Source organism: Myodes glareolus, chromosome 25 (assembly GCF_982192425.1).
Source record: "Myodes glareolus chromosome 25, mMyoGla1.1, whole genome shotgun sequence".
Lineage (NCBI taxonomy): Eukaryota > Metazoa > Chordata > Mammalia > Rodentia > Cricetidae > Myodes > Myodes glareolus.
This window is the reverse complement of record NC_142050.1, coordinates 1,388,616-1,412,954: the sequence shown is the minus strand read 5'-3', so window position 1 is coordinate 1,412,954 and position 24,339 is coordinate 1,388,616. Positions and strand designations below refer to the sequence as shown.

At 39.0% G+C, this 24,339-nt stretch overlaps 1 protein-coding gene across 4 annotated transcripts; it reads left to right on the top strand.

The window, feature by feature from the left end:
- The first annotated feature begins 744 nt into the window (after window positions 1-744).
- Window positions 745-24,336, top strand: Fam133b (family with sequence similarity 133 member B). 4 transcript variants are annotated; one of them, XM_085683840.1, is made up of 11 exons: window positions 745-885; window positions 6,845-6,942; window positions 10,043-10,121; window positions 11,429-11,503; window positions 11,616-11,645; window positions 12,071-12,133; window positions 12,742-12,834; window positions 14,268-14,318; window positions 18,703-18,789; window positions 20,359-20,403; window positions 22,802-24,336. In XM_085683840.1, the coding sequence occupies exons 1-11, from the start codon at window positions 862-864 to the stop codon at window positions 22,892-22,894; spliced, it is 738 nt and encodes a 245-aa protein (XP_085539966.1). In that variant the 5' UTR covers window positions 745-861; the 3' UTR covers window positions 22,895-24,336. The 4 variants fall into 4 exon arrangements, with proteins under 4 accessions (XP_085539966.1, XP_085539967.1, XP_085539965.1 ...); XM_085683841.1 differs by having other exon boundaries at window positions 20,359-20,407; XM_085683839.1 differs by having other exon boundaries at window positions 20,359-20,475.
- Window positions 24,337-24,339: the final 3 nt, after the last annotated feature.

The window sequence follows — 24,339 nt, the reverse complement described above, 5'->3', positions numbered from 1 at the left end:
ATTAGTATAATTATACTGTTATTTACAGCTTTGCCATTTTGAAGTTATTCATCTACTCCCATTCAAAACTCTGCCCGTACAGAAAATAAGATTTTCCCCTTCATAGTCAAGGTCCTTTGCCTCCAGCTCCACGTGATCTTTCTGCCTTGCATCTCTTCTATAAGTACCCCCACACTGTCTGTTTTCTTTAACCCAGGAAGTTCTTGCTTTCCTCTCTTCAACTCTTCTGTGGGAAGTCTGTCCAACTCACAGTCTACCTGAAATGCAACCCCCCCCTTGCCCCCACCAATGACACAGTGTTAGGTTGTACGGAAAGCATCAGTTTCCATTTTTGACACACTTGTGTTCAAGTGCTCAGCAACTCAGCTTTGCCACTGTGGGACATGAAGCAAATGACTTGGTTTCCCTACCCTCTATTTTTCTCAGCTGAAAGATGAAATGCAATCTCTTGACGATGCCTTAAGCATTGAGGACAGTGTGTAATTCACAAACACACAAAAAGAGCTGTCCTCACTTTATTTCCAACAGTTGTACCAGCGCAGGCACAGTAAGAGTTGTAGTAATCTTAGTTTCTCCTAGAATGAGTATTTCGGCGCATAAAGAATGAAAGAAAGCCAAGGCCAAATGGATGCGGTGCCTTGGCGAGCAGTACAGAGTGTGTCCTGCCCAAGAGCCATAGGCGGGCTCTGGCGCCGGTTTGTCCTCCGCGCCGCCAGGGGGCGCTGTGGCGCGGGCCCGGGACTGGCGGGGCGCCGCTCTCTGGGCGGGGCGTAGAGGCGGTGGGAGGGCTTGCGGCGGACCGCTTCGGCTCCTTCTCGGGCCTACTCTGTCCGTGGCTTCCCGCCCGTTTAGCCGGCCACCATGGGGAAGCGAGACAATCGCGTGGTGAGTACCCGGTGGGGAAAACCGAGGGATGCCGCGGGGCCTAAGCGAGCGGAAGCCGTGGCCCAGCGCGGTCGGGCCGGCGGCCGCGGCGCACCTGCGGACACCGAGCCCCCGCGCCTTGCGGTGCGCGTGCGCCGTGCTCGCTTCGGCGCCTCAGTCGGCGGACTCTGCGAGCCCCCGGGCCTCTCGCCCCACTGCGGTGAGGGCCGCCGGTGCGGAGAGGCCGAGGCCCAGGCTCCACGCAGCCCGGGCGCGGTGGCAGGGATGAGGGCTTCGGGGTGTTCCAGACTGCTGTGCCCACGGAAGTTCGTGACTTCCCTGAAGTCACTGCTTGACCACAAAGGCGCGTGGGTACCCGAGCTGCCTGTGATTTGATAGTGCTCCACGTCTTCAAAACGTCGGTTTCTGTTTTGGTTCCTTGTAGTTCCGTAATGGAACCTCTTAAGTCGAGAAACCTACTTCTACGGTTCAGGAATGTAGGAATGTTCTTTCCTCTTGGCTTCAAGAAGAGGCCACGCCTTGTCTGGACCACAGAATATAGTTGAAGTGGCCGTGTGCACGCCGGAACCCCCACCCCCGAGTTCGACGTCCTGGATTGCTTGGGCTCTTAGGCTTAGAAATCATCTCACTTGTTTTCTGGAGATTTTCAGTTTTTGCGATTGTGGTTTTAAAGATTTTTGGATTGCTTACAAACATTTGTTTCTTACAGAAATCCAAAATGTTCCATTTTACTGGAAACTTTTCATTTATACATTCCTAGGGCATTTGTGAAACATGAAATCAGCTTTGTTTACTGGTTCGTTTGACAACTCTGTACTGTTCTGCTGCCATAGCACAGACTGTTCTGGTAGCATTTTGTTTGTATTTCAAAGATTATAAGACTGAAAACATTAATTCAAGAGGTGGGAGGTATAGATCTGATGGAGTCTCTAAAGGACAGGTTGAGGCTACTTAAACCGCGACCAGAATTCGTATCATTTGACACTTGTTTCAGCACCTCATGACTCTGGATTTTTTTTTTTCCTATAAAGGCCCACTTTTTAACAGCGCCTTTAAATCCCAGATATCGTATACATTTCCCACACATGTACAGCTTCTCCATTATCAACATCCCCCACCTTAAAGGTACATTTATTTGTTCAGGTGAACTTGTAGTTTATATTTCAGGAATTACACCATGTTGTGCATTTTATGTCTTTGGACAGATTAATAATGATATGCATCCATCATTGTGATGCATTATCACTGCTTTGAAAGTCTCTGCTGTGGCCATTCCTGTCACTTAAGTTCACTACAATCACTGGTTTCTTTATTGGCTCCATAGTTTTCCCAGGACTTGATTTTGAATACTTAACTCTGAAAATACTAGCTGTGCTGCTGTTGTTTAGAGATGGTCTCAGAGGCAGTTCAGTTCTTTTTCTTTCACCGATGATATTGTCACAGTGTGAAAGATTATAGAGTGCCAGGCTGACCTGTACCCATCTCTGCTTCTGGAATACTGGGATTAAAAGCATGAGCCACCAGGCTTGGCATATGCTACACCTGCAGAATACTGGAGTTCCCAGCAGCCACATCAGGCCATCCATAGCCCTTTTTCTGACTTCTTTGGGTGCTGGGCACCAGACCAAAAAAGGGTGTAGAATTCTCTGGAATGCATGTTAGAGACAAATGAGAGCTGCCATTAGGTTTGGGAACTGAACCCAGGTCCTCTACCAGGGCAGCAAATGCTCTTTCTCCTGCCCTTATTATTCCTTTTATCAAGATAATGAATTAATCTTCTTAAAAATAATTTATTTTATATGCATTAGTGAGTTTTGCCTATATATATGAGGGTGTCAGATCTTGAAGTTGCAGGCAGTTGTTAGCTGCATTGTGGGTTCTGGGAATTGAGTCCCGGGTCTTCTGGAAGAACAGTCAGCGTTCTTACCCACTGAGCCATCAAGCATGTAAAATGGTGAAGAGAATGGGCTGGAGAGATGGCTCAGCAGTTGAAAGCACATATTACTCTTGAAGAGAACCATCCCTAACTGCAGCTCTAAGAGATCCAACATCCTCCTCTGGCCTCTACAGGCACAAAGACACATACAATCAAACAATAAGGTAAATAAATGTTTACAAAGATAAAATAGTTGAGGGGAATGTCTTCTCATTTTGGTGTACATGCATTCATTTTTTGGTTGTTGGTATTGATTAAAATGTCTTTTTATTTTTTGGCAACTGCTTTTGCTTTTCACTTTATCACCTTGGACATCTTTCCAAATCATAAACTATAGAGCTATTTCTTTTTCCTTTTTTTTTTGGTAACTACTTAATGTTTCATTTAGGGGGCATACTTCAAGTATATTTCATGAATCCTGAGTTGATGATGGCCTAAGTGTTTTCAGTTTTTGCTGCTCTAATTTAGTTGGGATGGTCCTTTTATATAGTTGCACTCTTTAGAAATTTTTTTACAAATTTAAACTTTAAATGTTTTACCATTAGGAACTACTAAAATGATTTCAGTTAAAATATTTAGTGCTCTCAACCCCAGAGGACCTAGACAACAAAGAGAACCCTAAGAGAGACATAAATTAGTCTACGTGGGAAGTAGAAAAAGATAAGATCTCTGGAGTAAATTAGGAGTGTAGGGATCATGGGGGAGGGTAAAAATGGAGAGGGGAGGAAGAAAGAGGATATAAGTCAATAAAAACAGTTTTTAAAAAAAGAAAAATGAAAGTTGAACCATATAAAAAAAAAGTAGTGATCTTGTAAAGAACCTGGGTTTGATTCCTAGTACCCGTATCTCACGAACACTTACTAACTCCGGTTTCAAGGATTTGATACCCTTTTTTTGGCCTTCAAAGATGCCTGTACACAAACAAGCAAGTATATATACCTAAGCTAAAAAATAATTATGCCATGATATATATGAATCATACTGCTTTACAATTGTTATACTTTTTTAAATTGTTAAAATTTTGCATTGCATTTGATACCTATAACTTGCCTTGATTCTCTAAGTATTCCTGACATTGAGAGCTTGTAACACTCCTTCCTGCTTGTCAGGTTTGTGGATTATTCCAAGTAATTATTTAGGCAGTGTTGTCTTGGTGGAGGTAATTTTCAGCATGTGCTGCTCATTGTGGTTTTTTATTGTTTACTCTGCCAGAGAAATCTGGAAGTCTGTCACATTTGTTAAAAAGGTTGAAATGTTGATCCTTTTTACAGGTCTTGTTAAAGTGCAGCAAATACAGTGATTTGTTTCTTTCACAGTGTTAAGAAGTAAGAGAAAGGCCTTGAAATCAACCTGAGAGTGATTATCTTTAACCTAACTTTCTATCATTTAAATATTTATCAACTTGATTTACACTTGGGAAAACTGAGTGTGAGGATCTGGAGGTTGAGACTAGGCCAGGTATGGTGGTGCATGATTATAATCCCAGGCTGAGACACGGGTATGAGAGTTGTGGACAGACTGCAGCTACTTAGGGAGATCTGTCTCAAAACAAAACAGATGCTATATCTATAGCAAATTTTAGTAAATCAGCATCTCTACAAAAAACTATCACTAAACAAACTGGCTTTATTTTATCTCTGTTTTTGAGGGGGAAAACGGTCTTTGAAATGTTTGTTTATACTACTGTAGTAACTCTAGAATACAGAGCGTGTTTTTTTACTGATTCGTGTGTGTGTGTGTGTTTGTGTGTGTGTGTGTGTTGATGGAAGGCTGTTAGTTTGTTCCCGACTGCTCAGCCCTGAAATAATCACTCAGAAACTATATTATTTGCAACACTGTTTGGCTAATAGCTTAAGTGTAATTCTAGCTAGCTCTTACATCTAGAATTAATTTCCATTATTTTATGTTTTACCATGAGGTTTGTGGCCTGCTGGCAAAGGTTCCAGCTGGCAGTTCGTGTCTTTCCCCTTTGGTAGCTCCTGACTCCACCTACTTTTTCCCAGCATTCAGTTTAGTTTTCCTCACCTTGCTCTATTCTACCCTATCACAGGCCAAGGCAGCTTCTTTATTCAGTAACTAATCAAAGCAACACATAAAGAGAAGGACCTCCCACACCATTTATGTGTTTGTGTGGTATGTGGGATGAGTTGATGATGCTTACTTGTCTCGTGTGCACAAAGCCTTGCGTGTGATCCCCGGTACCTTGTAAAATCAGATGTGATACATGCCTGGAATCTCTGGACTCAGAAGTCATCTCCCCATCCTCAGCAATCTTGTTTTTGTATAAACATACACTTGACAAATATTTCATTCAACTGCTTCTCTTGAGCATTTCAGTTGGTGTGAAAATAAAACGGTGGAGGCTGATATATTGTTTCATGTATTTCATGCATCATAAAACTTACTCTTTTCCACCTTATGAGACAAGGTCTCATTGTGTTGCCGTGGCTGTCCAAGAACTTACTATTGTAGATCAGGCTGGCCTTGAACTCACAGAGATTCTCTTGCCTCCTTTTCCTGAGGTTAAGAAATGCCCTATTATGCCCAGCAACCGTGGGCATTTTAAAGTGTAGTTCATTGCCGTTACCTGCATTTGCAGTGCTCTACAGCCTCTTTCAGAACTTCGATAACCCTAAGTAAGCTGTGCACAATGAAACAATGACTCTTAAGTTTGTCTCATCTGGTAAGCCTAGTTCTGTCCTGTCCTCATGGATTTGCTTTTTACAGACACCTTTCAGAATTGGAACTGTGATGCTGTCTGGTGTTTGTCTTACTTACCTCATTAGCATAGCTGTTTTCAAGACCCATCTAAATACAGTATTAAAATTCAATTTTGTGAAAATTGGATGGGGTGTGTGTTTCTTTTTCTAGTCATCTGTGGATGACTATTTGTTGTGTTCTGCCGTCTGACTGTTGTAGAATTGACAGCTGCAAAGAGCACTGGTGGTCTACTAGAGCCTGCTTTGCGTTTGTGTGGGGTCTGTGTGTAACTCTGAGGAGCAACTAAATTATTTTCTTTAACAGCTGTTCCGTTTTATTCTTCACCGACAGTGCATAAAGGGCCCCAGTTTCTTCCCATTTGTAACAGTCCTTGTAATTTTCTGGTTCTTTGAGAATAAATAGCCTTCCTACTGATACTGAACACTCTTGTGTTTATTGGCCATTGACAGTGTTTTTACTCAGTTTTAAATAAGATAGTAAGGTGTTTTGTTGTCTTTATCAGGATATGGCTTGCGGATGGTTTCTCATTCTGCAAATTGTCTTTTCATTATTTGGGACACATTTATTTCTTGCACATATTAAATTATTTTGGGAGATTGGAGAAATGGCTCAGTGATTAAGAACACTGGGTTTAAGTCCCAGCACCCACCTGGTAACTCACAACCATCTGTAACTCTATTCCCAGAGAATCAAATGCACTTTTATGACCTCTACAGGTCCTGTATGTACACAGTGCACAGAAAGACATGCAGGCAAAACACCCATATATTTTAAAAATTATTTGGGGTTTTGTTTTGACTGCTAGAATTGCAGGTATGTGCCACTGTGACTGGCCACCATTTTATGAAGTCCTTTTTGTTGTTATTGATTGTAACTTAATTTTTTAATGTTAATTTGAGAATAAAATTGCCATTACTATGGACTAGGCAACTTAGCAGTAAGGCTAAGTTAGATCATTTTTGTTTCTTTGGAAGTGGGTTTTTTTAATTTGCAAGTAGCATAGTACGATAACCTTCTCTGGGCTATGGTGTTTCAGGAAAAGTTACCCTAAAGACTTCAGCAGGTGAGAGGCATCGTTATTTTTCAGGTCTTTGTTAAAGCAACAGCAGCGTGTGTTATATGGAGTAACTACTTAGCTCACAAATAATCACGGCTATGTAGAAGATTAACTTGAGTTTTGTAGTAAGTTGATGAGTCAACTTGTTCATGCTTAGTTTGATATAGTATTCATTTATACTAATGCTGCTACAAGTGTCTTTTCTTAGTGGTTATTTTAATGGAATTAATTCTTTTTTCCTCAAGGCCTACATGAATCCAATAGCGATGGCTCGATCAAGGGGTCCAGTCCAGTCTTCAGGGCCAACAATCCAGGATTATCTGAATCGACCAAGGCCTACCTGGTATTTCTCAGTTTACCTGTTCATAAAGTTTATTCTTACTGCCTTTAGTGTTTGTTGAGCAACTTCTGGATAACAAAAGATTGTTTACTTATTTTTGAGAATTTCATACATGAGTATTGTATTTATATCCATTTTCATTATTTCTTCCCCCTCTGACTCTTTCTGTTTTCCATTCCTGCTCCTTCTCAAATTCATGGCTTCTTTAATATTGTCACACATGCACATACCCTACTAAATTCTGTATTCACATTGTGTTCCTCATACATGCATGGGTTTAAGGCTGGCCAGTTGGGATTGAGTTCATCCCTGAAAAAGCTGATTCGTACTCATTTTCTCTCTTTCCTCCTACACGCCCCCAGCATTCCTGTAACAACTTCATCTAGGTTGGCTTGTCATCTGGTGTCATTATGCAGAGCTTATTTAGGCAGCCATATTGTTGTAATTTCATGGATGCATTTCCCCTGCCATGTCTAAAAGACACTGTCCCTCAGTGGGCATCTTGGTCCTGGGTTTTTAAATTTTTTCTGCCCCCTCTTTTATAATTTTCCCTGAGCCTTACATGTAGAGGTGGAATTGAAGATGTACTAACTAATTTGGAGTGGTCACCATGGTTACTTGTTCTCTGTGTTCTGACCAGTTGTGGGTCTTTGTAATAGTCTCCATCTGTTGCAAAAAGAAGCTTCTCCTTTGAGGGGTGCGATCTGCCCTTATCTGGGTATGAGTATTTAGAATGTGGTTAGAAAGTTTTTTGGATTAGGGAAATGGTGTTGTTTCTTCTCCAGGATCTGTGGTTGTACTAGCCACAGTAGTTGGCTATTTGTAGTATTAGCATTAATTCTCTCCGATGTGGGCCTTAGGGCCAGTTAGCTGCAAACTAAAAGTGTCATTATTGCTCCATTGGGGATATGCCGTGCTCATCTTTGTGATTCGTGGGCTTTCCCACTGGATTCTCTCCCTTGGTGGACTGAATAGCACCTTCAGATACTTTCAGAGCTGGTCCTCAGAAAGGAGGCTTCTGGTCAATTCCAGCTTGATTCCTCCAAGTCCTTTGCCCAAAGTGTGTGATCAGTCTGCAGCAGTAGAGTCTTACCTTTAAGTTTTGGGAGCAAAGGTAGTGGCAGTAGTCTATATTTTTTCGTTTCAAGGAAGTTTCCTATGCGTGGCATTGAGTATTATTATATAATCTGTGGCTCCTTCCCGTAGCATTATCACCCTGTGTGAGACAGCTCCCTTTTTAAATTAGGTTGTGTGTTTGCTTGACTTTTTTTTTTGATTTCTTTGTATATCTGGATATTGATATTTTTATCAAAAATTCAACTGGCAAAGATTCTCTGTGAGCTTTCTCCTCACTCAATTGTATTCTCTGCTGTACAGATTTTTTTTTTCTTTTTTTAGTTTAAATGAGGTCATGTTTGTTGATTGTTGGCCTTAATTCCTGGGCAAATGGAGTCCTATTTAGAAAGTCCTTTCCCGTTCCTGTATCTTGTTAAGGCATGGCCTATGTTTTCTTCTACCACTTTTAGTCTTTCTGCTTTCACGTTGAGCTTTGATCCAACTAGAGTTAATTTTTGTTCAAGGTAATATATGTGGATCTAATCTCGTTCTTTTACATGTGGACATCCATAATAATGAGTGCTGGTTCACATGCATGAACAAAGCAGGCATTTTTGAGAATCTGGCATAGCAAAAAACACTTTGAGGGAGCTTTTTCCTATCACCTTTTTCTGTAGCCTCTGAAATGTCTCACTTAGCCTTGCAGGGTCTATGCTGTTTAAAATCAGCAGTGGGGTGAATGATGGTGCCTTTCATTGAGATTCACTTAGAGGGAGTAACAGGAATACTGTACCTTGCTGTTCCAAGTTCCATCAGCTGATTCAGGCGAGTCAGAAAAACTGGAGGAGTAGCTCTTATCTTTGTAAATACATGGTCACAGTTTCAGGCAATATTAATAGTTCACATTTTTGTTACTACTACAGTCCTGAAGTGACAAATCACTAGCTGCAGAGTACCATTAGATCCAGGCAGCTGTAGTTGATGCTTACTAGATGCTATAGAGAATCCTTTCAGCTCAATCTCCACCTCGTTCAGTATGCTAAAGTATTCTTAACCACTGCAGCATACCAGAGAAGTTCTCCAAAATGTTATTTTGCCTTTAACATGGTAAGAGGGGTTGGAATTTAAAAGGGAAATGCTCAAGAAAGCGTTTTACCCATGAGTTAGAAGCCTTTAAAACAGCGCACAGGTTAGATAATTCATAAGAGCACTTATAGGAGTCTTGACAAATAATCCCACTCCTAACAAGATTCATGGCAAGAAAAGGATGTTCGGTGCTGTTGTAAAGGGAAACGGTGGAAAGTCGTACATGGGCTTGTAAGGGTCTTGCTAACAGAGTCATACAAGGTACACTTAATTCCTCTAGCAAGGAATTTTGACAACATGTGGAATATGACCAACTCAGAAGGATTATTAGGTGATTGGTGCCCAGGATTTTTATTGCTGGTTAGTCTCTGCCTTCACATTCTCAAATTCCTCAAACCCAGAAAGAAAGCAGATACTCAGCCTAAACTGTACTGTGTTACACATGCAGAGTTTAGTCGGAATAAGCTGCTCTTAATGAGGGAATGGTAAGATGCCCACCTTAGGTCAGTGGTCTAAGAAGGTAGGCTGTATCAAGCCTTTGGCGTGCATGTTGAGTCTTTTATGTCATGGGACTTACTAGCAGAATGTAGCATTGAGTAAGATAGACTCATCTGAATGCAGACAGCTTGTGGCCTGAGGCAGATAGATGTCTTACTTTCTCTGAATTTGATTAAGGCTTTTAGGTACCTATTATTGCTGGGTTGTTGTGAGATTTAGTCAAAATAATATTTAAGTGATCTGGGTTTAGAAGAGGAGTAATATCACCCAGTGATATTTATTGTGATATATTTATCATGATATCATGATTATTTACATACTTGTGAACAAAGAAATTGAACTATCAATATGAAAAGGAGTCTTAGAATATGAAAATGTTATTTACAAAAATTTTATCTTGTTTGTGTCCATCCACTTAAAATACAATGCTTTTGAAATTGTATTTGCCATTCTGTTTTTAAAGGGAGGAAGTAAAGGAACAACTAGAAAAGAAAAAGAAGGGTTCCAAAGCTTTGGCTGAATTTGAAGAAAAAATGAATGAGGTTTGTAAATGTCATCTTTTAAAGAAATAGACAAGTCTTTTCCTTAACATAAAAATGAAATCTTTTAATTGTTTCACTTTAATAAACCAAGAATTTGAATGTTGCACTTAAGGCATTATGGGTATTCTATATTTTATGAATATTACTGTTATATTTGAAGGCAGGTTTGTGAGTAAATAATGCCTTTTATAAAAATAAGAGAACTTAGTAAAGACACTTCCTCGAAAGCCTGATGATCTGAGTTTGATACTAAGAACCCACATAAACATCAAAGAAGAGAACCCACAAGTTGCCTTCTATCTACACACATACACCCACACATTATATGTGTGCACCCACACATACCTCATACCTGCCCACGATAATCATAATCATACTTCCTTTTTTTTTTTTTTCTTTTTTCCTTTTTAGTTTTCAAGACAGGGCTTTTCTGTGTAGCAGCCCTGACCATCCTGAAACTCTCTTTAGACCAGGCTGGCTTCAAACTCACAGAGATTCAACTACCTCTGCCTTTCAAATGCTAGGATTTAAGGTGTGTGCTACCACTGCCCGGTGAGACATGATGACATGATACATTTTTTTTTTTAAAACTCAGGCATGGTAGCACTAACCTTTAATCCCAACACTTGGAAGGTAGAGGCAGGTGAAGCTCTGAGTTCAAGAAATGCAGGCAGATTTCTGAGTTGGAGGCCAGCCTGGTCTACAAAGCAAGTTCCAAGACAGCCCCAGGGCTACACAGAGAAACTCTGTTTTGGAAAACTACATCTTACATAAATGTATACACAAATGAAAATAAGTAAATCTTTTTGTTTAAAAAAGAAGCTGAGATAAATAGATGAGTGGTCTAATGTAACATGAGGGCCGGCTTGTTGGGGTTTCTGTCCCACCCACTACCCCACAGCCAGCAAGTCCCAAAGAAAATCGCACACCGGACTCCATAAGATTATAAACTAATTGGCCCATTAGCTCAATCTTCTTATTAACTAATTCGTACATCTTACGGTAACCCATAATTCTTGTCTGTGTTAGCCATGTAGCTTGGTACCTTTTTCAGCTGTCAGCACACATGTTGCTTCTATGATGGTCTGGGCAAGAATGGTGGAGGGAGCTTCCTGCTTCCCAGAATTCTGTTCTCATTGCATCACCTCTACTTCCTGTCTGGTTTTCCCGCCTATACTTCCTGCCTGGCCAATCATCATTTATTTAAAATATGATTGACAGACTGCAGACAGTTCTCCCGCACCAGTCTAAAAAAAACTCAGAAAGGGAATAATAGCTTCTAATGGTGTCTCATAACCTTCTTGCAGAATTGGAAAAAAGAACTAGAAAAACACAGAGAAAAATTATTAAGTGGAAATGAGAGCTCATCCAAAAAAAGACAGGTAACACCCTTTTTGTTTATTTTCATTTTTATCATTGGATTTCATGGTGGTGTGTTAATAAATGCACTTGAAAATTTCATCCACTTATTCAGACTTTTTTATTTCTATTTAGAGAAAGAAAAAAGAAAAGAAATCTGGTAGGGTGAGCAAAAGTTTTCTATTTTTCTAAATGTTACAATTAAGAACTATTTTAAAAAAGTAAGAATGATTGATTTTTACCAGTATGCTAAAGGTAACTTAGACTGTAGATGAGTCAAATAGCCCAGAGGTCCTTGGGCTGTGATGGGTGATGTTCTCTTTAGAGACGTGAAGGAGGTGTCACCTCTCTCACAACCTGCTGATTTTTCTGTTGCTACTAAAGAGAACAATTGTTGATTATTGCTCATATGTTTTCACTTTGTTGAACTTTTAGAGGACAGAGATGACTTTACATTTTAGTTTCTAAGTCTTATGAATATGGCATCTGTTTCTTAGACATTAGATTGATTTCACTAAGTACTTGAGTGACCTAATAAAGAAACCAATTCCTGCATCTCACAAGCTTTAATTGTTTTGTGCTTGGTCAAGTATTCATCTTCTTCTTCATCGAGCTCTGATTCTTCCAGCAGTTCTTCAGATTCTGAAGACGAGGTAAGATTTGCTGTGGGTCATAAGATAATTGGTATCTACTGGAATGTCAAGGGGACTCCTAATGGAAAATTGCTGCTAGGCATGCTGACTTTAATTGTTCATAACTTAAAAGTGCCCATATATGAATAAATGAAATGAAGAGATGTTTAAATAATGGTATTTAGTTTTAAGTTTGCTTTGTCTATTTAAAATAATAGAATTATTTGTTTTTTAAAAAATCTAAAATACGTCTGACTCATTGATTAGAATTACATAATTCAGATCACTTGACTCTTCTTCAAATAGAAAAATGGTATGTTACATTGTTACATTATGAGTCTTCATTGAGCTAGGTGTGGTGGTGCATACCTTTAATTCCAGCAGAGAGAGGGAGGCAGAGGCAGGATCTCTTGTGAGTTCAAGGCCTGCTTGGTCCACAGAGTGAGATCGAGGAAAATCCTGTTTTGAAAGACCAAAAATAAATAAATACATAAATATTCATTAACAGAAATATGTTTATAAGCTGGTCTTTTGATTAAGTTCTGGTCATCACTACATTTATGATATTAGTTAAATGGATAAATTATATTCTGAAACAGAAAGCAAATATTTCTAAATGTTTTGTGTAGGATAAAAAACAAACAAAAAAGAAGAAGAAGAAGAAGAGTCGTTGCCATAAGTCTCCTGAGAGCTCAGTATTGGACTCCGACTCGGACAGCAAGGTGAGACTCAAGACACTGAATCCTGAGACCAAAGATTCCATTGTTCTGTTTGTTTCTCCTGTCTGATGTCTCTATGATTAGAAAGAGTATGTTTGGGTTTTGTACTTTGAGATTCTGCACCAGTTGACTGGTATATTTAATATTGTACATGTAGCATTTATTTATTCTCTGAGTACTTTCATATACATGTTTCTGTGTCTCCCAATCTCCATGATAGTGCTCTTTCATTTTCAAAAGATATTTGTAATTCAGGGCACAAAGGAGGTAAGAGTTGAGCTAATGATCTTTACTAGCTAGCCTGGTGTGCTTTCTGTTTTACCCAGATTTGTTCTATACTGACTAGAAATGTCAGGTCCAACTGACTCTCAAATTTTCGTGACCATTCTTTAAAAAAGTGTGAAGTGTTATATGGCCATGACTGTAATCAGTGGTAGAAAAAATGGAGTACTGGTACCTGTTTATTGAGATCGATTTATTCCCGTTGGAGAAATGTAGTAGAAAACTTGCTTGACATTCATGAGGGAGACTGAGGTCAAGCTTCAGTACCAAAAAAGAAGCATTGATTCCTAGGTCCTATCTCCAAAGTCTAAGTAGTATCAGAAATAGTTTGTATTTTTGACAAATGCCCTACATGGTTCTGAGGAATAGCACCCGAGGAACACAGGGGCTCAGGAAACTAAAGCTCCTGTTGAGGTTTCTGAAAGGTTTTCACTCGCCCTGGGAAGGATGAGTTCTTCTGACAAAGTTCCCTGTGTAGAAAGTTCCTGGTGGCTGTCGGCTCTGTCTGTCGTGATGCAGCAATCCTCTGGTCATGATAGCTAGTGTTCATGGAGGCCCTTGTGGGTAATGCATTTACCCCTTTCAGTAACCTTATGGGGGAGCTGTTTGTTAGTAGTTAGAACTAAGGGAATAAAAGTAGAATTTTTGATGTGGAGAGGAGACAAATCAGATTGGTGGCTGGCAGAAAACCATGTGGATTATAGAACTTCAATGCATGTGGTCATCACAGGCAAAGACAATGGCAAGAAGCCCCATTTTAAAATAAGCCGTGTGGATATTGGATACTATTTTAGGGATACATAAACTTTATTCAGTTAGATAACAAGAAGATCTTACATGTAGAGATACATATAAAATAGTTGGGACTTTTTTATGTTTTTGTTTTGTTTCTTTGAGACAGGGTTTCTCTGTGTAGCTTTGACACCTGTCCTGGAACTCATTCTGTAGACCAGGCTGAACTGGAATTCACAGAGATCTGCCTGCCTCTGCCTCCCTAGTGCTGGGATTAAAGGTGTGCGCCACCACTGCCCAGTTTATAGATTGAACTTTTATTTTCAGAATAAATTCTGATATTGAAGTAAACTTTTATTAGTTGTGAATCAAATCACTGGGGGAGTGCTACACTTCTACTATGTCTGTTTGTGTATTTGCAGGATGGTTCAAAAAAGAGAAAGAAGTCAAAGGATGTGAATGAGAAAGAAAAGGTAACTATTTCTATTCTGCCTGTAGGTAGTCTATCACACAGCACTTAAATGACTAACAGTGATGTGTACCATAAACAAGGGGTTTCATATTAGTATGATGGTTCTTTTTAGCTATAAATTTGTTTATTTATGAGGTGGGGCTCGCTATGTTGTCCAGGTTGACCTCAGACTCCTGGGATCTTCCTGGGAAGCTGGGTCTGTGGCCACATGGTCCCCACTATAATGTCTTTATTAATAATACTAATTGGTGTATATTAACGATAGAAGGAGAAAACCATGTTTATTTTAGTAGTTACCCAAAGGATGTCACTTGATTTGGTATTAACTCCTAATATTCAAAACTATATTTCAGAAAAGTATATATGAAACTAAAACTTAGCAATACAAAGTAAAAAAATTGAAACAGCTGTTTTGTGATTTTGAAGTACTTCGAAGTATTATGTAGAGAATCTCACACACTGAACAGCCACGCTAAGAGTCGCTAGAACTAATAAGTGGTTTACATTTGTTCTGATGTTGCTTTACTGTTTTAAGTCACCACTCCTTCAGAGGCAGTGGTCCTGGAGTTACTGTGCATGCTTCTCGCTCACGTTTAGCACAGAAGTCTATATGTATTCATAGTAGCATCCAGTATTGTGTGGTTTCCAAGAGTATCAAGTTCTGAAATCTGCTGACACTTATCCTTGATGTTTTCAGATTTATTTCTTTTGCTTACAAAATTCCATTTATTCTCCATCCTCCTATGGAACATCTAGATTTCTTTTAATAATTTAATAATGTGCATGAAGGTGTGTTTTTTATGGAGGTTAGCAAAGGACATAGGATCTTCTGGAAAAGGAAGATCTTTTCTGATCTTCTGAGATGGTTCTGAGATGGTTGTTGTAGGTTCTGGCAACTGAACCTGAGTTCTCTGCATAAGCAGCAAGTGCTTATAGCCTCTGAGCCATCTCTGCAGCCACCAATTGTTTACAGTGTTTTGCTTGTATATGCATATGTACCATGTACTTGCATTGTGCCCAAGGTGGCCAGAAGAGGGCATCAGTTACTCCAGAACTCGAGTTGCAGGCAGTTGTAAGCCACCATGTATTTGCTGGAAACTGAACCTGGGTCTTCTTTTTTTATATACACATTTTTTAATTGATATTTATTGAGCTATACATTTTTCTCTGCCTCTCCTCTCCCCGCTCTAAACCTCCCCCAAGGTCCCCCTGCTCCCAATTTACTCAGGAGACCTTGTCTTTTTCTACTTTCTACTTCCCATGTAGATTAGATCTATGTAAGACTCTCTTAGTATCCGCATTGTTGTCTAAGTTCTCTGGGATTGTGGTTTGTAGGCTGGCTTTTCTTTATTTTATGTTTAAAAAACACCTATGAGTGAGAACATGTGATAATTTGTCTTTCTGTGTCTGGATTACCTCACTCAAAATAATGATTTCTAGCTCCATCGATTTTCCTGCAAAATTCAAGATGTCATTTTTTTTTCCTGCTGTGTAGTACTCCATTATGAAAATGTGCCACATTTTCCTTATCCATTCTTCGGTCGAGGCGCATTTAGGTTGTTTCCAGGTTCTAGCTATGACAAACAAGACTATGAACATAGCTGAGCACATGTCCTTGTGGCACGATTGAGTGTTCTTTGGATATATACCCAAAAGTGGTATTACTGGGTCTTGAGGAAGTTTGCTTCCTTTTTTTCTGAGAAATAGCCACACTGACATTCAAAGGGGTTGTACCAGCTTACATTCCCACCAGCAATACAGAAGTGTTCCCTTTTCCCCACAACCTTTCCAGCATAAGTTGTTTCTTATTAGCCACGTAATCTCTGGCTCTATACAGTGGGCATTTCTTAACTATACCTTTTCTCCTATGATCAGTGTTTTTGATCTTGGCCATTCTTGCAGGTATAAGATGGAATCTCAGAGTCGTTTTGAATTGCATTTCTCTGATTGCTAAGAATGTTGTACATTTCCTTAAGTGTCTTTCAGCCATTTTCGATTACTCTGTTGAGAGTTCTCTGTTTAGGTCTGTACTCTATTTTTTATTGGATTATGTAATGTTTGGTGTCCAATTTCTTGAGTTCTTTGTATATTTTGGAGATCAGACTTCTGTCTGATGTGGGGTTAGTGAAGATCTTTTCCCATTCTGTAGGCTGTCATTTTGTCTTGTTGACCGTGTCCTTTGCTTTACAGAAATTTCAGGAGGTCCCATTTATTAATTGTTTCTCTCAGTGTCTGTGCTGCTAAGTTTATATTTAGGAAGTGGTCTCCTGTGCCAATGCGTTCAAGTGTACTTCCCACTTTCTCTTCTATAAGGTTCAGTGTGGCTGGCTTTATGTTGAGGTCTTTGATCCTTTTGGACTTGAGTTTTGTGCATGGTGATAGATAGGGGTCTGTTTTCATTCTTCTACATGTTGATATCCAGTTATGTCAGCACCACTTGTTAAATATGCTTTCTTTTTCCATTTGATGTTTTTTGCTTCTTTATCAAAGATCAGGTGTTCGAAGATGTGTGGATTGATATCCAGGTTTTCTATTTGGTTCCATTGGTCCTCCTGTCTGTTCTTATGCCAATACCAGGCTGTATTCAGTACTGTAGCTCTGTAGTAGAGTTTGAAATCAGGGATTGTGATGCCTCCAGAAGTTCTTTTATTGTATGGGATAGTTTTGGCTATCCTGGGTCTTTTGCTTTCCCATATGAAGTTGAGTACCATTCTTTCGAGGTCTTTGAAAAAATTTGCTGGGATTTTGATGGGCATTGCATTGAATCTGTTGAACCTGGGTCTTCTGCAGTAGCAATGAGTTCACGTAATCTCTGGCTCTATACAGTGGGCATTTCTTAACTATACCTTTTCTCCTATGACTTATTTTTAATTTTCTAATATATCTAAAACTGTAATTTCTAGATTCCCAAAATGTGAATGCATTTAATTTATCAAAACATTTTTTTCACTAATGTGTTTATCTGTTTTACATCTCTGAACAGTTGGCCATACTAATGCTTGCATAATTTTTAGTCTTAAAATTTCTACTTGCATCCCTAAGTACATTATAAAAATGTTTAGTTTGTGTGTATGCACATGCATATGCACCCATGGTGTGGGGGTTGATGGTATGTTGTCCGTGTGTATATGGAGATCAGAAAACAGCTTTGTGAAGCGTGTTCACCCCTTTCACCTTTATGTGAGTTTCTAGTGTCTTTTTACTCTGAGCTATTTTGCTGTCCCAGGACTAAGATGTTTTTAAAATGTAAATGAAGGAGTTAGGACATTGGCTCAACAGTTAAGCTTGTTTGCTTCCTGCGTTGTGAGTTTGGTTCACAACACCCTTATAAGCATCTATAACTCCAGCTTCAGGGGGGTCTGACACCCTTTTTAGCCTCCATGAGTACCTGCACACAAGCATGACATACCCTCTTGCATACAAACATACATATAAATACAAAGGAAATAAAACTTGAAAAATATAATACTCAGATATAACATTATTATATATAATACTCTAGGTATAACATATGTATTGCTTTATAATAGCAAATATATATATTGCTATTATAAAGGTATTCTTTTAAATCATAACAAGTAATTGTCAACTGGTTGTCTTTTCTTACACCATCCTGAATAGAAGCAAAGGAATTCAAATACAAAGAACTTAAATCTTCTACCATCCCGGTCTCTTATGACCTTAAAATTGTATCTGTTAATTTAAGGAAATGAAGACATTATATCTAAATCACTGGTTCTCAGCCTTCCTAATGCTGCAACCTGTTAGTATAATTCCTCATGTTGTGGTGACTCCCAACATAAAATTATTTTTGTTGTTACCTCATAACTATAATTTTTATACTGTTATGAATTGTAATATAAATATCTGTCTTCTTAGAATCTTAGGCAACCCTGTAAAAAGGTCATTTGACCCCCCAAGAGGTTGCAACTCACATATTGAAAACTGCTGATCTAAATGGATATGTAGTTACTTGAATTTATTAAATGAAAGTATTGCTTTAGTGTAATTAAAAACTTAAGTTCTGGCAAATGTCACTATGTTTAGAAATCTCTAAATTTAAAACTGGGTAATTTGTAGAGGAACTACTAGGATCATTAGAAGTATTATTAAATATATCTTAGAAACATGAGGTATGGGGCTATTGTGATGGCTCAGTGAAAAGAAGCCCCTGATGCAGACTTGACAACCTGAGTTGAATCCTTGGATCCCACAATGTTGCAGGAGAAGCTGTGACATTACCTTCACTGCCATACATATAGACATGTGTCTACATGCAGATATACATGCACATAACAAATAAAAATTTTTCAGTTTGAATAAAGAAGCATAAAGTTTTTATGGCAGAGTTTTTAAAATCAGGATACATGTATTTGTTTTCATAGGACAATAAAGGACTGAACAGAAAAAGAAAGCTTTATGAAGATAGAACACTGACTTCTGAGTCGTTGTCAGAGTTGGAGTGTGAAGAGGTGAGTAAAGAAAACTAGTTCAGGGTGAATTTTATAATTTATGACTGTCATTTTGATAATCAATCATGTTTTCCTGTGCCTTTCCAGTGTCATACTTTTAATGTGGCCATTCTGGTTACATAGAAGAGACTATACCATGCAGCAAACTGTTCATTTGTGTCTTACATATTCTCTGGGCACTGCTAAAGGAGCTAATTTCCTGAGTCTGGCTTCACTAGCTTTTCTCCTTTGGTGTCCATCTTGCCTAGCTGTCTTCTCTGTTTGACAACTCCCTGCTCCTTCTGTATCTCCCTTGTTTGTTTGTACCTCTCTCCTTTTTTACTTCCTGTTTCTGGTAATGGCCCTCAGAACCATCATACCAGTTACCCCATCTTATAGTTGTATTTTTTATTCTTTTTGAAATGAAACTCGTAGCTAATATAAGCTAGTTACACTAATTTTTATATTACTGTCCCTTACTAGAAGAAATGGAAGTACATAACAATGTGTAATCTGACGAAATTATATTTGAATATATAAACACTCGAGTATGAGATTGGAAGGTAAAATCTTCAGTTCAGACTAGGGTTGGGACTTACATGTGGCCTGCAGAAATCTTTGCCACCAGTCATTTTCCCGAATGATTTTCAACATTTCAGTAGCTCTCAGAGAACTGCCACTCAATTGCAAGCAAACAGGATCCAATGTGTATGTTTGTTTCTTTATTCCTCATTCTTCCTTAGATTGTCAGGGACATTTTTTATGTGTTTGTGTCGTGTATCTAACAGGTATGCCATTCAGCTGAATAGCTAGGCAGTTTTTATCTTCTAGTATTGTTATATTTCACATGAATCCAGTATATAATAAGGAATGTTTAACAGAATACTTTATTTGTACTTAACATTTAATATACATGGACTTTGAGGGCTGGAGAGATGGCTCAAAGGTTAAGAGCACTGGCTGCTCTTGCAGAGGTCCTGAGTTCAATTCCAAGCAACCACAAAGTGATTCACAACCATCCGTAGTGAGATCAGATGCCCTCTTCTGGTGTGCAGGTGTACATGCACATAAGACCAGCCTATGTTAAAGAGGTTTCATACACACACACACACACACACACGCACACACACACACACACACACACACACGGCGGGCGGGGGAGCTTTAACAATTTTCAGTTTAGTTTGAATTCAGCACACCGTGCTTTAGAAGGTCTAAAGGAAATACAAATGATACAATCATTGTTACTTATTTCTTTGTATGTGTGACTGGTGTGCTTGTACAGTACAGTACAGTACAGAATATTGATCGTCATGAAGCTCCAGGTGCTGGTCTGTGCTGTGCTAGAGTTTGTGATATCTTCCCACTGTTGCACTACTTGTTCTTGGTGCTGAGAGACAACGCAAGGGAAGACTTTAGAAACTTTTAAAATCTTAATTTATGTTTCATTTATTGAAACTTTATTGATACATAACAGAAGTCATAAAAATGTAATTTTTATAATCAAAATTTTCTACATGTGACTTGAACGTGTGTACTAAGTAAAAATGACGTGGTTGTCTTCCATTCACAAACATTTCAACTTTGTAGGTGCAGGTGAAAAGGAAGAAAAGTGGTGAAGCGCGTGAGAGAACAGCAAGTATCTTATGTTTTACAGACCAGCAGGCCCACTGTTTTGTTTGCCTTGCTTGTTTGTTTTGTTTTGGGGTTTGTGGTTTTTTTGCTTTTTTCTTCTTTTTGGGGGGGGGTTTGAGACAGGATTTCTCTGTAGCCTATCCTGGAACTCACTCTTTAGATTGATCTTAAATTTACAGAGATCCACCTGCCTCTGCCTCCCAAGTGCTGGGATTAAAAGTGTGCCCCACCACTGCCCAACTAGGCCCATTGTTCTTTAATGTCACCTTAATTCAGCTGGGGTCAAATGAAGACTGGGAAGAGTGTGTGTCCTTTACCTTTGTTTACTGGATGGGAGAAAAGCAAGTAGGCTTAGGAAAGGGGAGCAAACAGCTCCTGACCCCTTTCAGTATCTTACTGTCAGAAATACAAGTTCAAGGCTGGACGTAGTGGCACACACCTTTAGTCCCAGCACTCGGGAGACAGATGCAGGGTGATCTATGTGAGTTGGAGGACTGCCAGGGCTACAGAAGAAACCTTGAAACCAAAAAAATAAAATAAAAAATAAAAACAAAAGAGCTCTTAACTGCTGAACCATCTCTCTCCAACTTTTTTTTTTTTTTTTTGAGGGGGGAAGGTTTCGAGATAGGGTTTCTCTTTCTCTATGACTTTGGAGCCTGTCCTGGAACTAGCTGGCCTTGAACTCACAAAGATATGCCTGCCTCTACCTCCCTAGCGCTGGGATAAAAGGTGTGCGCCACCACTGCCCAGCTTACCATTTCCTTTTTAAAACCAGTTCTGCCAATATGCAAATTGAGAAATAGGAAAAGAGAAAGAAGAAAATTTAAGAAAATGGGAATGTATTTAAATGAGAAGTAGCCCCCCCCCAAAAAAAGGAAGAACAAAATAGCTGATTCCTTCAGAGAGTAGTGCAGACCCTGCGTGTGAAGTAATATCAGGACCCTCTGTATACATGTGCACACCTTTGAAGGCACTTTCTTCAGAAGAGCTAAAAGAAAGAAGTGAGGATACCCCATTTGTAACCTTTCCCTAGAACTTTTAATATCAGAACTTCCTATGGAAGTTGGGCTCACTTGGGTATACATGTTTCCAAAATCAATTTTATATGTTTTGTGACATGAAGCTCTTTTTTATGAATGCAAAAATAATTTGGTTGACTGTTTTACACTGTAGTTTAGTTTGATTGATTAATTAGAAAAACATTTGGCTAAGTCTAGTGTGTACTATTATTCTTTCTACTGGTGTATGTTTGTTAACCAGCATCTCCACTATGCAGGGTCTAGTTCTTAGAGAACAGAGTATAAGGTTGAAGTGTATATATGGAAACAAGAGTGAGTAGCTAAAGAAAGCCTCCCCAAGGCCTAAGGGTGTGTAATTCAGTGGTAATGTACTTGCCTTATATATGCAAGACTGTGGGTTCCACCCTTGGTACCACAATAAATAAATTTAAGATGTTGGTATTTTTTTTTTTTGTACAATTATATCTCAGTACATGCTTTAAACAAACAACAGCACTGGGGAGCCAGAGCTGTCCCTCTGTCTTCAGCAGTGTCCCCAAGAAGGCAAGCAAGCTGCAAGGTTCTTCTGTAACAGTAGCAGAGGAGAGGAGTCTCTGCCTGCCTTGCTTGCATCCCACTTTTTCCTCCTGAATAGCCTCAGTAGTAGCCTCGAAATGATGCCTTTATTTCTGTAGCAAAAGCACTCAGAGGTATTAAGTTCAGTAAAACTCCAGCACCCTTTACCCACTAAGAATGTGACTGCTTTTCCAGAGCAGTGATTTCCCTGTAAAAATCAGACATTTGACTAGATATGGAGGTATATGCCTGTAATCCTAGCACCAGGAGTCAGGAGTTCAAGGTTCAAGGCTAGACAAGGGGACCCTGTCTAAAAAAAATAAAAAAGTAAGCTTATGTTTTATTAAATAAAATTACCTTTATGCATATATCAGTATTTTGTATTAGTAGTTAATATTAGCAGTTAAAGTAGTACTGCAGTCTGAACAGTACAGTTTATGTTCCAATTTAAAACTATTAGATCAAATACTTGGATCCTCACAAAAACTGCCATTTTCCTAAAGCAGCTGTATCTTGCTGTATGGGAGCTGTAGTTCCTTTTCCTTTGGAAGCTGTATATATAACATGAGATATAGCGATTGATAGCATGATTCAGTTGAGTCTTTTATAGACATTTGTTAGAAGCCACTAATATACCTGTCTTTGAGACTCAGCAAGTGATCCTAGACTCTATAGTTGAGGCTTTTCTAGAACGCCCTAACTAGCTTGCTTGCTTCTGTGGTTATTTATAGTAAGTAGCTGACATGTAGAAGTGACAGTGTTTTTAACTGGCATGTTTTCAAATGGGCACAGTAGTAATGCCTGTCATGGGATTGTCTTTACAGGATAAAGATAAAGCCAAAAAGAGAAGGAAGCATAAGAAGCACAGCAAGAAGAAGAAAAAGAAGGCTGCCAGCTCCAGTTCAGACTCGTCATAGCGTCGGAAGACCAGGGTCCCTTACAGGGTGCATTCGTGAAGGAGCTCTTAACTGTGAAGATAACGACATACGTAGTAATGTGCATGAATTCCCTTGTGTTTAGACCTGTCCTGGACTCTAGTCAGTAGCCACTCGAATGCTGCTGTATGAAAGAAAGGCCATGATTGTTGCCTGCTGCCTGAACACCTTTTCCTCTCTCCCAGTGCTTGATGCCTCTGGGGGACCGTACTTTGCAGTAATATTAGTGGTTAAGATATTTGGAATAAAGCTAATATTTTTTGCTAGATGTATTTAAGGATATGTCAACAGAAACAGTCTGAGTCCATCTCCAAGATGTGACCAGAAATAATGAGGTGACTCTAGGGAAAATTTCAAAGTAGGGGTTACATTAATATTTCAAAATTCTTATGCTGTAGATAAGTGTATTTTATTTTTTCCTCCATGTATATTTTGATTTACTTGGGGAAGGAGCTTTTGGGGTGGGGGGTGTTTGCTATCTCTTTAGCTACCAGAACAGCGTGCCTTTGATCTCACACTACTTTTGTGGACACAGTAGCCATGCTTCCTGGGAGGTCAGAGCTGGGCACCATCAGTCCTGCCCTTGACTGAGGTTAGTGATATCCATTGTATGCTGCTTTGAATGAACCAGAGACACTCTGCCCTTTGCAGCATGAGAAGCCCCCACAGCTGGTATTTACCTCCACTTCAGTAATACCTGACTGTTTTTTAGGGTTAGATTGTGTTATGCCATTTGATTTAATTCTGCCTACACTTTGACTTTGGAGAAGAAGTGTTTAGTAGTCACTGGAACTTTCTGAACTGATAGGTCACGATTCTAAAGTGGATGTTTTATGCAGGTTTTAACCAGTCAGAAGGGGTTATGTAGCCAGTGACTTTATGTTTTGTATAGATTTTGTTTAGGCTGCAGTGTTTAACTTTTAACTCCTTACTCTTGCTGTCTTAAGTTCATTACTATGTTTAGTGGCACACAAGATATTTAGCATGTAAAAAGCAGGACTTTTGGTTTTCATTTTTAACAGCTTCATATTGAAGCTAAAACTTTTACCACAAACAGGTTGAGTGGCAGGCCTAGTATGCTGTATTTTGTTACATAAAGCTGTTGCCAGAATCTTAGTAAATAGAATGTTTTAAAAGTTTGTTGTCTTTGTATATTAATAACAGATTATGACATGTTAACTTACATGAAACTACATTACTGCTCTTCCTGTGTCATGTTTTACTGAGATTTTGTGCCTCATCTCTGAATTATTAGGAATGTTGAAAGGAATTGATGTCATTTTCATTTTACACTTTTATATAATCAGGTAATGTGAATATAACAATGTACAATTTGCCCGTCAGAGTGTGTGCTGATTATAGTGGAATATGCACACAACATTTTGGCATGAAAGAGGCTGAATAAATAGCTATTTTACTTACAATAG

What these genes read in the sequence shown, in the direction of transcription:
- Fam133b (XM_085683839.1), top strand. Translation starts at nt 862, where the DNA reads ATGGGGAAGCGAGACAATCGCGTG. An exon ending in AATCGACCAAGGCCTACCTG is followed by an intron (nt 6,943 to 10,042) that starts GTATTTCTCAGT and finishes CTGTTTTTAAAG; the next exon opens with GGAGGAAGTAAAGGAACAAC. An exon ending in GCTCATCCAAAAAAAGACAG is followed by an intron (nt 11,504 to 11,615) that starts GTAACACCCTTT and finishes ATTTCTATTTAG; the next exon opens with AGAAAGAAAAAAGAAAAGAA.